The sequence below is a fragment of the Pelodiscus sinensis genome, chromosome 21, assembly GCF_052426305.1.
Source record: "Pelodiscus sinensis isolate ZL-2025 chromosome 21, ASM5242630v1, whole genome shotgun sequence".
In the NCBI taxonomy this organism is placed as follows: domain Eukaryota; kingdom Metazoa; phylum Chordata; order Testudines; family Trionychidae; genus Pelodiscus; species Pelodiscus sinensis.
This window is the reverse complement of record NC_143072.1, coordinates 16,502,007-16,515,596: the sequence shown is the minus strand read 5'-3', so window position 1 is coordinate 16,515,596 and position 13,590 is coordinate 16,502,007. Positions and strand designations below refer to the sequence as shown.

The 13,590-nt window shown below is 46.6% G+C and overlaps 1 protein-coding gene across 3 annotated transcripts in view; it reads right to left on the bottom strand.

Moving 5' to 3' along the window:
- Positions 1–12,436, bottom strand: part of CLUH (CLUH binding protein of NUMT mRNA) — a 66,331-nt gene extending 53,895 nt beyond the window's left edge. Inside the window, exon 1 of one of the 3 annotated variants that reach the window (XM_075904868.2) lies at positions 12,222–12,436. In XM_075904868.2, coding sequence (XP_075760983.2) covers positions 12,222–12,354 — 133 coding nt within the window. In that variant the 5' untranslated portion in view covers positions 12,355–12,436. Of the gene's footprint in view, positions 1–9,736; positions 10,531–11,223; positions 11,246–12,221 lie in introns of those variants that run through there. The other 2 variants (XM_025179296.3, XM_025179297.3) reach the window with 2 other exon arrangements.
- Between the last annotated feature and the right edge of the window lie 1,154 nt (positions 12,437–13,590).

Genomic DNA, 13,590 nt, shown 5'->3' with positions numbered 1-13,590 from the left:
GGCACCCCAATCTCCTGCCCCAGATCACAATCCCCTCCCACCCTAGGTCATATCCCAAATCCCTGCCCTCCTCCTTCACCCAAACCCCCTCAACTCCAGTCTCCCTTGCACCCCAATTCCTTACCCTAAGCTCCCTTCTACACCCAACCTGCACCCCAGATCCTGCATCTCCTCCATTAATATCATGGAAGAGTGAGACCCTTAACCACTTTCCAAAATCTTGGAATGGCCCTCCTCCATCAAAAATTATTTCCCATCCCAATCTAAAGGTTCCAAATTTCCAAATTAATTTCTCTTTTGATGCAACCGAAACAGTTACTTTAGCAAGCGCCCTAGGCAAATGCATTGGAGCTGTGTCCAGTGATCGGGAAATCCATGTTTGTTTAAAATCTTCTATGGATACCATCAAGGATTATAAGCACCATGTTTAGTCTCCAGACGCTCTAGGGCTTACAGAGTTGTGCCATATGAAGTTCCTTTGCTCCCTGTAGTTTGTAGCTGACAGAGAATCCATGCTCATCCCAGTTTTAAAATAGGAGGTAAACCAGAGATGGAAAGTGCTACATTGGGAGACTCTTCTCTGGGCGCTACATACAATACGGATATTTAAGTGGAGAAAATTCTTTGCTCTTGTGAAGAGAACAGAGTCATACCACAACCATGCTTAGAATCATAGAACACTAGAAGGGACTGAGAGAGGTCATCAAGTCCTGTTCCCTGCCCTCATGGCAAGAGCAAGCACCATCTAGATCAGTGTTTCTTAAATTGTGTTCTGCAGCACACTGGTGTGCTGCGGAGAACAACAGAATTCAAAATGGCCACCCTTAAAGGGGCAAGCCAATTTTTTTTCCCCTCAATAACTTCCCCCCCGAACCTTCCCCCCCAAATTCCTTGGTGTTCCTCATAAAAAAATTATCGCTTGGTGTTCCTCAGTCTTAAAAAGTTTAAGAAACACTGATTTAGATCATCTGATAGATGTTTATCTAACTTGCTCTTAAAAATCTCCAATGATGGAGACTTCACAATCTCCCTAGGCAATTTATTCCAAGGTTTAACCATCCTGACAATTAGTATGTCCAACCTAAATCTCTCTTGCTGCAATTTAAGCCCACTGCTTCTTGTTCTATCATCGAAGGTGAAGAAGTATAATATTTCTCCTTTCTCCTTGCAACACCCTTTTAGGTACTTGAAAACTATCATCATGTACCCTCTCAATCTTCTCTCTTCCAAAATAAAAAACAAACAAACAAATTCTTTCAGTGTTCTCTCATAGGTCATGTTTTCTAGATCTTTAATCACTTTTATTGTTTCTCTGGACGCTGTCCAATTTCTTCACATCTTTCTTGAAATGTGGTGCCCAGAACAGGACAACACTCCAGTTGAGGCCTAATCATCACAGAGTAGAGCAGAAGAATTATTTTTTGTGTCTTGCTCACAATACTCCTGTTAATCTATCCCGGAATCATGTTTGCCTTTTTTTTTTTTTTTTGCAACAGTGTCACCCTGTTGACTCACGATTATGCCATATTTAACAAGAATTGTTCTAGCGCACATAGCAGTTTGCACCTTTTATGCCAGCGATGAGCAACCTAGGCTAGTGAGTGGGCTGCACAAGTACCCTTCCTTCATCTCAGTGGGTTGCCAGATTATCATAAACAAGATGGTCTCCCGGGATAGTGAGTTTTACTAACTGTGCTTGCGCACCTAGAATTTGCGGGGTGTGCTGACTGAATTTTAGCAGTGCTTTGATTGGATGCAGAAGAAGCGTACAGCTCTCACAAGCAGCAAATATCTCACTTCGGGTGCCCTTGTTTTACATGTATGTCACTTTAGCAATACTGGTAGGAAAAAAACAACACTGAGGGAAACAAACAGAATCTGGCAACTCTGCCTGGGGGCAACGGTGAACAAAATGTCCTGCAGGCCACCAGTAGAACCCCGATGGACCACAGGTTTTATACTCTTTCATGGATACCAGAATAATATTTTTGCTCCAGTTGCTCCAGCAGGTCACATTGGTTTGTCCTTTGGCAGTCCTGCTGACTCAGGATCCTGGCTCTTTCCTGCAGTAACTAAAATAAATGCCTTCTAAGGGTCCACCACCTACACTGGCCAAGTCTGGGAGTTACATTTCAACCAAATCTGAGCAACATTTGGCAGGCCAAAACTGGTTTGTTTGTTTTTAAGTGGTTCTACCATTGGCTGGCCAAAACACTCTGCTGCAATGGCAAACAGTTCAAACATTGCTCCAAAACTCCGTTTAAAGGCCAGAGCCTACAGCAAAGTGCAAAGTTCAAAAAAACAAACAAAAAAATCAGCCACTGCCAGAGATTGTGTCTTGACTTCTCAAATGAAGAGAAAAACTCAGAACTAGACTGAAGGCAAGGGCACCTTGAAGCCAGATAAGGGATAATTTTTATACTGATTTGGTTTTCTGGAGTTTTTTGGAGATTTCAAAAGGAAATCTGATTTTCAGAAGTGCCCTTAACCTAAAATGTATTAGTAACAGATAAGGAATAATATTTTATGGGGAGTGCACCTTTAAAATTTTCCTTCAGAGAAGGAAAGGTAAGCAGGAGGGAGAAGACAACTACAGTAGCAAACACTTCAAGATATGGTTAAGAAAGAACTTTTCCTGAAAGCTGGCATTAAGTGTGAATGTAGTTCTGTCCCTCCTTAAAGAGGAAGGGCCTGTTACAGAGACTAAAGGTCTGTAATAAAAGTGTAACACCACCAGCCAGCAATCAGTTAATGCCTCACTAAGAGCCAAAGGCAGATTTACAAATTATTCTAGTTAAAAGCAGTTTAAAAAAAAGTTACTACAAAATGCAAAGCTCATCCATTTGCAGTAGCTGACATATTGTCTATACAGAAATGCTTGTTTAACTACAGGCCTCATGTGCTTACAGAGATGAAAATAAGCCTTTTTACTATAATTTATGCAGCACAAAAGAAAGCTTGTACCCTGCCCCAAAGATCTTATAATCTAATCTGAGGTACACAAAAACAACAGGAAGTGCTGTAGCACCTTAAAGACTAACAGATTTATTTGGGCATCAGTTTTCATGGGTAAAAACCCCACTTTGTCACTTGCATCTGATGTAGTGGATTTTTGCCCACCAAAGCATATGCCCAAATAAATCTCAAGTCTTTAAGGTGCCACAGGACTCTTTGTTGTTTTTGCAGACGCAGACTAACATGGCGACTCCTCAGATACCGAGGCATGCTGTAACTGGGAAGAGAGTGAGGGAGCTGAAGCATGAAGAAACAGGGAAGATGAAAGTTACAAATAATGACTGGTTACTTTATGTGCATATCTTTCATTTTAATGAGGCAGAAAAAGACCCTCCCTACACACCCACAAGCTTCTATTGCTTCCCTTTCCCTTTTTAAGTCTCAAAAGGAGTGAGTTTTTAGGGCCTTGTGTCAAGAGAAGATTTTAGCAAACAATTTCCACCTGGGGTACCGCTAGTTCTGGATTCAACAGTGAGGATTATTTTAGAAGGTTTCCTTGTTTAGAGACTGTCTTAAGGTCTCTCTCTATGGAGAGACACATCCCACACTAATGTCAGTGTACAAGCCTGTAGAGACAGTGGTGATGGAAAGCTGATTTGCTGCCATAAACAAAGCCAGTCATGGACTTAGATGTTGAGAGACTGAAGTCATTTTATTGGGTGTGCGCCAGCCAAATCCTACACTCACCACTGATTGTTACTTTCCAAACATGAACAATACAGGAACTTCAGGCCTTGAAATAACTTAGACTACCCAGATTGACCAATAAAACAAGTGACAAGAAAGTAAATGGTGCCTCCAAAGCTGCCATGTGAGAATACCTTCCCAACAGACAGTCAGTCAGTCGCAGACAGCCTAAGACAGAAGCAATGCTCTACAATCTAAAGATCAGCCTCTTTTGGGGCATTTGCTTTAAAAAACTTCCAATGTCAAGTGACAGACTGATTGCTTTTTAATCTCTCTCTTGACCTCATTACTGCTGTATGACTGCACTTGCCTATCAATGGCAGCTTTCCCACAATGACTGTTCAAATCAATGGCAGGACAAGACATACCTGGAACATGTGACTGAACTGGGAGGGCTGTACCTCCAAAAGCAAGGAGAGGAAACTCAGAGGCGCTAGAAGAAGTAGGGTGAACAGCATTCCTGTGTACTGACTGGACTAATTAAATGTGCACCAGAGACAAGCTCAGATCTGAAGCAGGGAGAGCAGTAAGAATGCTAGTAATCCAGGAAATGTATTATCACAGTCTTGACTAAACCAAAGAGTTAACTGTCCTATCATTGTCCTTGCTGGGAAAAAAAAAAAAAGCATGAGGGGTAAGAGAAAATGCCAACTCAGTTCAGCAGCTACAAAATTACATAGAGCTTCTAAGCAATATTGGCAGAACTCTTGAAAACAAAGTAACGTTTCAATTACTAGTGTAACATGAGCAATGCACAGAAATTGTCAGATTGGAACTGAAGGTTGATCTCTCTCACCTGAGCACACAAAGGAGAGCCAGAACACTAACATTTTATTGCTAGCTCAGGAACACTCCTTCTGTGGTTGTGCACAAGTCATTTAACTTCCCAGTTTCCTCTCCTTACCTCACAGGGGATGCTGGAAGGATTCATTAATAGTGTATAGGTAAACTGCTTGTAGACTAGAAAGCATGCTTTATTTACCTCTTGCCTACACCTGATGAACAAAGAGGAAGTCCTCCTCCACAATGTGCCTGGCCAATCATACACTGCTGTAACCTGGAGAGGAATTATTTTTTCTTCCCACCACCAGCCAGCAATCAGTTAATGCCCTCAAGCACAAGATTATGCACTGTAATTTTTAACTAAGTTAGTGGAACTGCAAACGTGTCGTCCATTTGAAAAAAAAAAAAGCCTGAAGGAAAAAAATGTGCTTGACATGACATTCCTGCATCCTTGAATTACTTCCAGTCCACTCAGTCACCTAAAACAGACGGACTTTGGCTTAGGCAAAAGTCCTAACAGCTTATTACTAAACAATTTTTAAGGGTGTCAATCAGATCAAGTATAGGTGCACTTGGATGTATGTGTATGGCTCTCATCTTCCTCTTGGGTATTTTTTTTTCTTTTTAAGATCATCAGGGAAGAGGCTGAGTTTGGCATCAACATTCAGGTTTAATAGAGCCACTGCTAAACGCTTTTTTTTTTTAAGTAGAAATCTGACCACCTATCAAATTAAGATTCAAGTTTTCTAAGATGCATGGTTTTAAGTTGTCTTTAGGGCTTGTCAAAGGTGCCCTGCTGAGAGCCGTAAAGGTAAAGCCCTCTAGTTCAGAGGTTCTCAACTGTGGTCTAAAGACCACTAGTGGTCTGCAGATGCCTTCCAGGTGGTCCATGGCTCGAACTCAGCTCCCCCAGCCTCCGCAATCCAACTCGCAGGGAAGAAGTGCTCCCCTCTCCCTCCTTTGGCTGGGAGAACAGCAGCATTCAGACACGCTGCCTGGAGACTTTCACCACTGCTCCCATTGTCCAAAAGACAGCCAAAGGGAGCAGCAGGAGGCTGTGCCAGGGAGAAGGGTAGGGTGCGAAGGCAAGTGCCCCTCCACACCCTTATGCCCAGACCCCCCCTTCCTAGCACCCTCACGCCCACACCCTGCTGAGACCTTGCACCCCCAGCCTGCTCCTACCTCCAGCCCGCTCCTGCACCCTTCCCCCTGGCCAGACACACTACTCCCAGCCTACTCCTGCACCCTACCTCCCATCCAGACCTTGCACCCTCACCCCCTCTTGCAGCCCACCTCCCACTCCTCTCACTGACAGCCCTGTTCCACACACTGAAACCCTCATTTCTGTCTCAACCCCAGAGCCTATGGGGTCCACAAAATCCACTAATCCTGGAACCTCAGAAGAGTAAATCTGGCCCATGGGAAGTCTTGAACCACAGTGTCTCAGTTGGAGGCCACAGGGCCAAATCAGTGAGGGCTGGGAGGTTTTGGAGTGTTTTTCCTCCCTCACATGTGTGGTCCCCAACTGATTTTCCTCTAGGTAAGTAGCCTCCACCCCAAAAAAGTTTTCCCCCATCCTGCCATAAATAAAGAAAACATGGGAACCTTTTGTGTTGGACATAAATTAATATTTTACTTTATTTAGAATGGAGTTTGATAAGCTAACATGGGAAAGTTAAAGCACTTAATCTGTTTAATAATTTAAATTAATATTTCCTTACTTACTGGTTAAATTAAACCGTTCTCCCTAGGCGCAGCACAAGCAAAATGGCTCGCATGTAATTAACGGTAAGTTTCCATTAGCAACTGGCGGTCCATGGAAAGGTTTGGACTGAGCCAGGTGGGCCTTGGGCCAAAAAGTTTGTGAACCACTGCTCTAGTTTTTGGAACAGCAGTATTACAAACTTCCCAGATGCAGTATTACAAACTTCCCAGCATTCTTAGGCCTGCTCTATATTTACCCAGAGATTGATACAACTGAGACTGAACCTCTGGGGGTTGATTTAGCAGGTCTAGTAAAGACCCACTACATTAACTGCTGATGGTGCTCCCGTTGATCCCAGTACTCCATGGGGTTGCAAGGAGAAAGAGACGTCAATGGGAGAGTTTCTCACGTCAACCTGCCGCAGAGGGGATGCTGAGGTAAATCAAGCTAAGGTACATCAACTCCAGCTATGCTATTAATGTGCAGTTGAGTATCTTAGTTTTCAACTTTCTTCCCCCAGTGTAGACCTGGCCTTCTGCAGTGTTCCCTGTACGCTGTGTGCTTGTGTAGCTGCTCAGGAGAAATTCAAATGCTGCCCAGCTGATTATCAGAGCACCCACACCCAGGTTTTTTGTTTCTATTAGTGGTGAACATTCGCACACGTGCGGAATAAGTTTTTGATCTTCATCCTCGCATGGATGGAAAATATTAGGGAACATTATTCCTATGGTGTAGCTCCTCTGTAAGGCTGGCAATAGAGGATAGTGATTTTAACATCTTACTATCAAGAAATGGACTCAAATCATACTGTCATTGAGCAACCTGATCAGATGGTAACTTTTGGTCACTATCAACATGAAATGGATTTCAATTAGAGGCCTATAGGCAAATGGCTCCCTGTCCCCCTTACCCAATGCTTCATCTGTGCCAGGACTAAGCCCTGGTATTTCAATGTTTGCAAATTCATAGCTCCCTCTGGGCTTGCCATGTCAGTTATGAAAGTAAAAAAGAATTGCTTGAGCCCTGGCACCAAATTGCCCGAGTGCCAAAACCTCTTTCATTACAAGTTAAGCATGGCCATTAGCCATTCCTTTCAGTATGAAGGAATTTTATGTTACCGGATGACCATGACATGCTTAACTGCTCTGTTCATTCAAAACCTCTTTTTTTTTTTAAAGGGAAGGCGGGATTATTCTACATATTGTTTTGAATTCTCCTACAATTTTTGAGATTAATGACCCTTCTTGAATATTTTCTGATCTCTCTGAACAATGCTTTAGTTTCCTACAATGATGTTAGGCTAGTTTATTAACAGCGAGAGATTAATATCCAGAAACATTAGCACCAATGAAATGCAATTTGCATGTTTATATACAACATATCTGAAGTGAGTTTAGTGGCTTCAGAACAAATCCCTTTGGACAAGCCACCCCACCAACCATTAACACAACTGGCACTATGTGGGCATTTCAACAGATAGGAGGGACTGAATAACACTTTCACACCTGGAAGTTTCCCTTCCCAGTCAGGAGGCAGCACACTGATGATGCAGCAAGTGGGGGTGTTTGGGCTGCTCATGCTGCTAGCACAACACCTACTCTGTGGATAAAATTCAGTCTTAGAATTGCCAGTCAGGCACTTTTTCCATGAGCACAAAACTCAAGACAGACAAGCATAGAAAGAGAACACAGCTGGATTCCAAAAGGCACCACAGTTGCTTAGTACTGTTAAGACTCAGCCCGATGATGACCCTCAAGAAAGATTTTTCAGACTGTATCTAATATAGGACTAAGCTTCTAAAATTTACTCAAACCCTCCTTAGAACAGTGGGAGTCTGCCCAAGGGAGGACATCCGGAATTCGCCAAAAAATATACATCAATTTAATCTGAGTATTTTATACAAAGACAAAATTGAAGCCACATTGCCAGGCATTCAGTACTTGTAATGCAGTTTCACTAGGTAAGAAATTATATACATAACATGGCTTCCTACTTAATGTATGTGAGCAGGTTCTGGGAAGATCAGAAATTGAACCCCCTTAAGAATACAATTACCAGCAACAAAGTCTATAACAATCTATGATCATGGTAAATCTTTGCACTGTAGCTTAAACTAATATTAATGGGAAGATATGCAATAGCAGACTTTTCAAGTAGCCTTCTCCTTCCATACAAGCCACCACAGGACACACATGTATTTCACATAGAACTGCAGTCCACTCACTATTTCTGTATGCTGCAACAATCCCAGGCTTGATATACTTGATATAATGATGTTAAAATCACCATAAGGTTGTTAAGAAATTGAAAAAAAAAAATGAAGATGAAATCTGTATTTGCAATATCACAGGATCATAAAAAGGAGTGACACTTGAGCACTGGTCTGGCTATCACAAGTAGGCTAGCAGAGACAGCACAGGAATCATGAATTGTATTATACTAGCAAGTCAAACAAGGGCCCTACTGTGCTAGGCTATTATTAAGTGTTTGTACAGAGAACTTACAGTCTAGACCATTAGTTCTCAAACTGTGGGTTGGGACCTCAGTGAGGGTTTCAACCCCATTTTAATGGGGCCAGCAGGAGTTTTCCCTGTATGGTGTGCACTTGGCCGCCACACAGCCGAGATTCAAATGCCGCCCAGCTGATTAGCAGAACATCCACAGGCTCAGGTTTTTTCCTATTGGTGGTGCACATCTGCACTTGTCTTGGTGCATATAACATTTATTCTGCACATGGATGGAAAAAAAAAACAACTTAGAGGGAACATTGGTCTCCAGGGGTGGCTCAGACTTGCTGGGGCCCAGGGCTAAACCCGAGCCCCACCACTCAGGGCTCTGGCAGGCCTGACACCAGCTTCTCCCAGGGATACCCCGCGGCGCTAAGCTCCCAGCTGCCGCCTCTTTAAATCCCGCAGCCCGGTCGCTACATTGTCTCAAGTGCGGCATCGGGCGCTACCACGTGCGCGCGAGGGAGGAGGGGGAACAGGGTCCCTTCCCGCCGCTGTCCCGAGCACTCCACAGTAGTCTCCGCCTCTTTCCCCTTCCCTCCCCCCGCTGCGAATCCCTGCTCCCGACTCTTTCCTTCCCAGGCCTGGAGCAGACCAACGTGCAAGACAAAAAGGGGGAGGAGGGGAAAGAGGAATGTTGCTCCATAGTCCTGTATTTTGTTTCTGCGGAGAGGGTATTTGCTGAGTGACCCCGCCCCAAAGGAGTAAGGGGGGGGCACACCAGCGAGTGCACATCTTCTCCCCCCTCGAGCGGCGGCACAGTGGTGCGTTCCAGTGAAGGTGACCTTCATTGGCGTTCGGAGAGAAAGCAGCAGGACCATGCGCTGGCCCAGCCCGCCCCGGCTCCAGCCCGGGAGACCCCTGGGCTGCTCCCCGCCGCTGCACCCCGATGCTGAGTTCCAGCCCTTCCCACCCACCTCCTCCACTCCCCACACCCCCGGCCTCCTCCTTCCCGCCGCATCCCTGACTCCTCCGCCCACCCGACCGATCCCCCCCGCCAGAACCCCTCTTCTAACCCCAGCGCCCCTCCAAGCCCTACCAGAACCCCGGTGCGCTGACGCGTTCGGGCCATTCACAGCCCCCCTCGGGAGCAGTTCGCGATCCCTTATTCCACGTCTATGCAGATGGAGAGAGATCCCCCAGTTTGTGGGGTTTTTTTTTTTTTGAGGGGTGGGGAATTAAACAGTAAGCGATGCTAATTGAATTGGATGAGACCTGCTCCGACCACGCAACGAGAATTCGTCCATGGGGGAAGGGGAGCAGCGGGAAAAACAAGAAGGGTGAAGGTTAAAGAATTTAAACTAAGCAAGCAAAACCCCTCCCTGCAACTGAAAAAAAAAATCAAAGGAGGCGGCAGCAGCAATAAAATAATCAGGACCGGTAAGAAGCAGAAGCCCTTTGCTTCCAATCGCTCTTTCCCCCTGTCTTTCCCAGCCACCACTAACCCTCTTCTTTGGGACAAACTGGGTTACCCGATATAGCATGAAGTGTGTGGTAACCATTTTGGCTTTTAGAATTTAATTTTTGGCTTTTTTACTAAAATCTTTCAGGTCTGCTTTGTCAAAGACTTTTGCTTCTTTTTCCTGTAGGAGTCTCCAGTGCAAATCCTATGCTTCCCTGGTGCTGTGGGAAAACCTCTGGGAAGTCCTGGGGAGATGTTTATTGTGGGTTTTAATGGGACCATGGTTTTGAATCTAGCGGAGAGTTTTCCTTTATTCAAAAGTTGGTAATTAAAACTAAGTAGGTATTAAAATGAAAGCTTAAGAGGGAAAGGGATTGGAGCTACTATTAATTGCCAAGCTTTTAGTCTGCCTTGGATAGATCAGCATTCATGATCAAGTCCAGGCTGGACCCGAATTTCTCATGTAAAGAATCAGCCAAAATTAAAAATTTCAGTACTATTATATTGGAATGATATACATCACAGAGCAGCTAAATAAAAAAAAAACGGTAAGGCTTTTTTTAAAAAGTACCTCTCTCCCAATTTTCTTCATAGCTCCCATGTGCATAATCTCACCATTTGTCCCAGGATCTTCCTTTAAACACTGACAGTAAATAAAGCACTGAAGATTTTGTCTTTAACCCAGCTGGGGTTGGTAGATAAAGGATTGGAAGAGCTTTTAACCTCTTTATCAAGAGTTTTCTCCCTCTTTTGAAAGCTGTCCTGCCTTCTTGGCGACCATTATCTCCCAGAGAAAAGAGACAACTTCACCAAATAGGATAAACATAGCAATGGGGGAAGGGGAAGAAATGCTCCCTAGCAAATCCCCCCCCCCCCCTTTTACAGCTGTCCCCCCCCCCCTCGGAAAACACCTCAGTACAGGAAACTTTCAAACCACAACAGATGGGGGTCCCCACTGTGCAGTCCTGGCCCCACCAGAAAGTATTTCTAACATTAGGGACTAGGTGATCCTCTCTGTACAACATGGGTTAGAGAAGCAATGCACCCAAAACAGGTGTTCCTGCTGTCAGCAGCTCTCAATGCAATAAGACAGAACATTTACAACAGAGAGAGAAGGTCCTCACCCAGCATAGGGGGCCACAGTGCATCCTCCTGGGTAACCCCAGGAAATCAGCCCTCAGCACAGCAGAGATCCCCATTAAGCAGCCCCTCCTCCAACAGTACAGTGGGTCCCCCTTCTTGGGTAGTCTCCTCCCTAACAATCTCCCCCACTCCCCAATACATGGGGCTGTACATAGCTCAGAGGAGAGCTCTCTGGCGCTTCCTTGGCTGCACAGTCAGGAATCTCCTCTCCCACTTCACATACTAGAAGATGGCTGCATGGGAGAGTCCCCAAATTCGCTGAGTTCTTTGGTACCTCAGAGGAGTGTGCACGAGGCAGAACCTCCCTCCGCATTATGGGTCACACCCCTCCCCGGCCCCACTCCAATCCTGAGGTTGTTCCTCAGCATCCAGCCCCCTTCCACCACTACAGGCTGGGAGAGGGAAGGCATGGGGGAAGCCCTCCCCTGCTAAGGGGGGAGGGGAGTAGCTACCTCCCGGCTTGCGCAACTCTCCTCTTCCCCGCCCACTGCCAGGGGTTCCCTCCTTATACAACCCCCACCTCCCGCGGGGAGCCGTCTCAGAGGGGGGCTCCCCCCTTCGCGCAGCCCCCTACCCCCGCGGGGAGCTGTCAGAGGGGGGGAGTCTCCCCATGCAGCCCCCCCCAACCTCGCGGGAAGCTGTCTAAGCAGGGGGGCTCCCCCATGCAGCCTCCCCTCCCCCGCGGGGAGCTGTCCGAAAGGGGGAGGCTCCCCCCTCGCGCAGCCCCCACCCCCGCGGGGAGCTGTCTGAGAGGGGGGCTCCCCCTTCGCAGAGCCCCCCCGCGCGGGGAGCTGTCTAAGCAGGGGGGCTCCCCCATGCAGCCCCCCACCCCCGCGGGGAGCTGTCTAAGCAGGGGGCTCCCCCATGCAGCCCCCCCACCCCCGCGGGGAGCTGTCTAAACAGGGGGGCTCCCCCTTCACAGAGCCCCCCCCCCCGCGCGGATGGGGGGGGGGCTAAGGGGCGCCCCCCCCGCTCTCACCAGCGCTCCCGCAGCGCGGCTCGTCCTCCGGCGGCGGCTGCCGCTTGCTGCTCCGCGGCCCCGGCCCCTGCTCCTCGCCCTGGGCCGCGGTGGGCACCGCCGGCGGCGACATCTCGTCAGCTTTAATGACCATGGCCGGCCCCGCCGCTGCCTGTCCCGGACTCCGTGCCCTGCCGCTGCCGCTGGAAGGACAGAGCCAGTCACAGCCCCACGTGGTGCGCACTCACCTCGGCCACCCCGACCTCTGACACGCTGCCGACTACGGCGCCGCGGCAGGGACAAACCTCCCCGCCTTCCGAAACGCCTTAAAGGGCCAGGCGCCTGCCCAGCTAAATCAGTGTAGGTAGTTTGAGGTGAGCAGCTGACACACAGGGGCAACACCTGTCTGTCTGTTCTTCTATCTGTAGCCCAAGGTCCAGTGTGTTTCAGCTAGCTACCAGGATATCTATCTATCAAAAGCGACGAGGAGTCCTGTGGCACCTTATAGACTGACTGAAGTGTTGGAGCATAAGCTTTCGTGGGCAAAGACCCACTTCGTCAGATGCAGATGCAGACTAACACGGCTACCCCTCTGATACTTGATATCTATCTATCTATCGAATCTAATAATTGGTCTGGCTCCGCCGCTCGGAGCTCATTCATGGACTATTTCAGCCTGAAAGGTAATTATTTGTCAGAGCCATAAACAACAGTAAATAGATGGTCAAAGGGGATAGTTTGTGCTAATTTAAGTGTCGCCATGATTCACTGCTGGCTATAATATCAAGTGGTGGTGTGTTGTTTAGAGAGATTAACACGGGGGCTGGACATCAGAAACGAATCCCAGATTACATAGGCCCAATGTTTTCAAACGTGAGGTAGCCAAATCGTTACTTAGGTGGCCAAACAATGTGGCCTGGTTTCGCAATGTGCTGAGCACCTTCTGACTTCTGAAAATCAGGCCAAGATGCCTACATGTGGATTTAGGTATCTAACTTTTTAGGTATCCAACTTCAAAAACTTTGATCTAAGTATATAAAATATATAGGATCGATCCATGGAAGTCAACAGCAAAAATGTTTTGAATTTCAATAGGAGCCAAAATTATCCCCTGGTACATGTAATGCTATATGACATTATTCAGTACATATTTTATTATATGCAAAGCTATATATGCTTAATTTGTGAGACCACAGTGTATAGGTTAGAATGACTAGGGCCAGGTTATTCTCAGTAAAGGTCATTTGACTCTGGAATTTGCCAGCTCCCTTGGTCTGAAACAGCCTGTTTGCTGACCTTCATCCCATATGCTACAAGGTCATCTTTGTAGTCAGGCTTTTTTGGAGGAGCTGGGTTGAACTGCAAAGATTTCATTTCTGTTTGTGTCTTG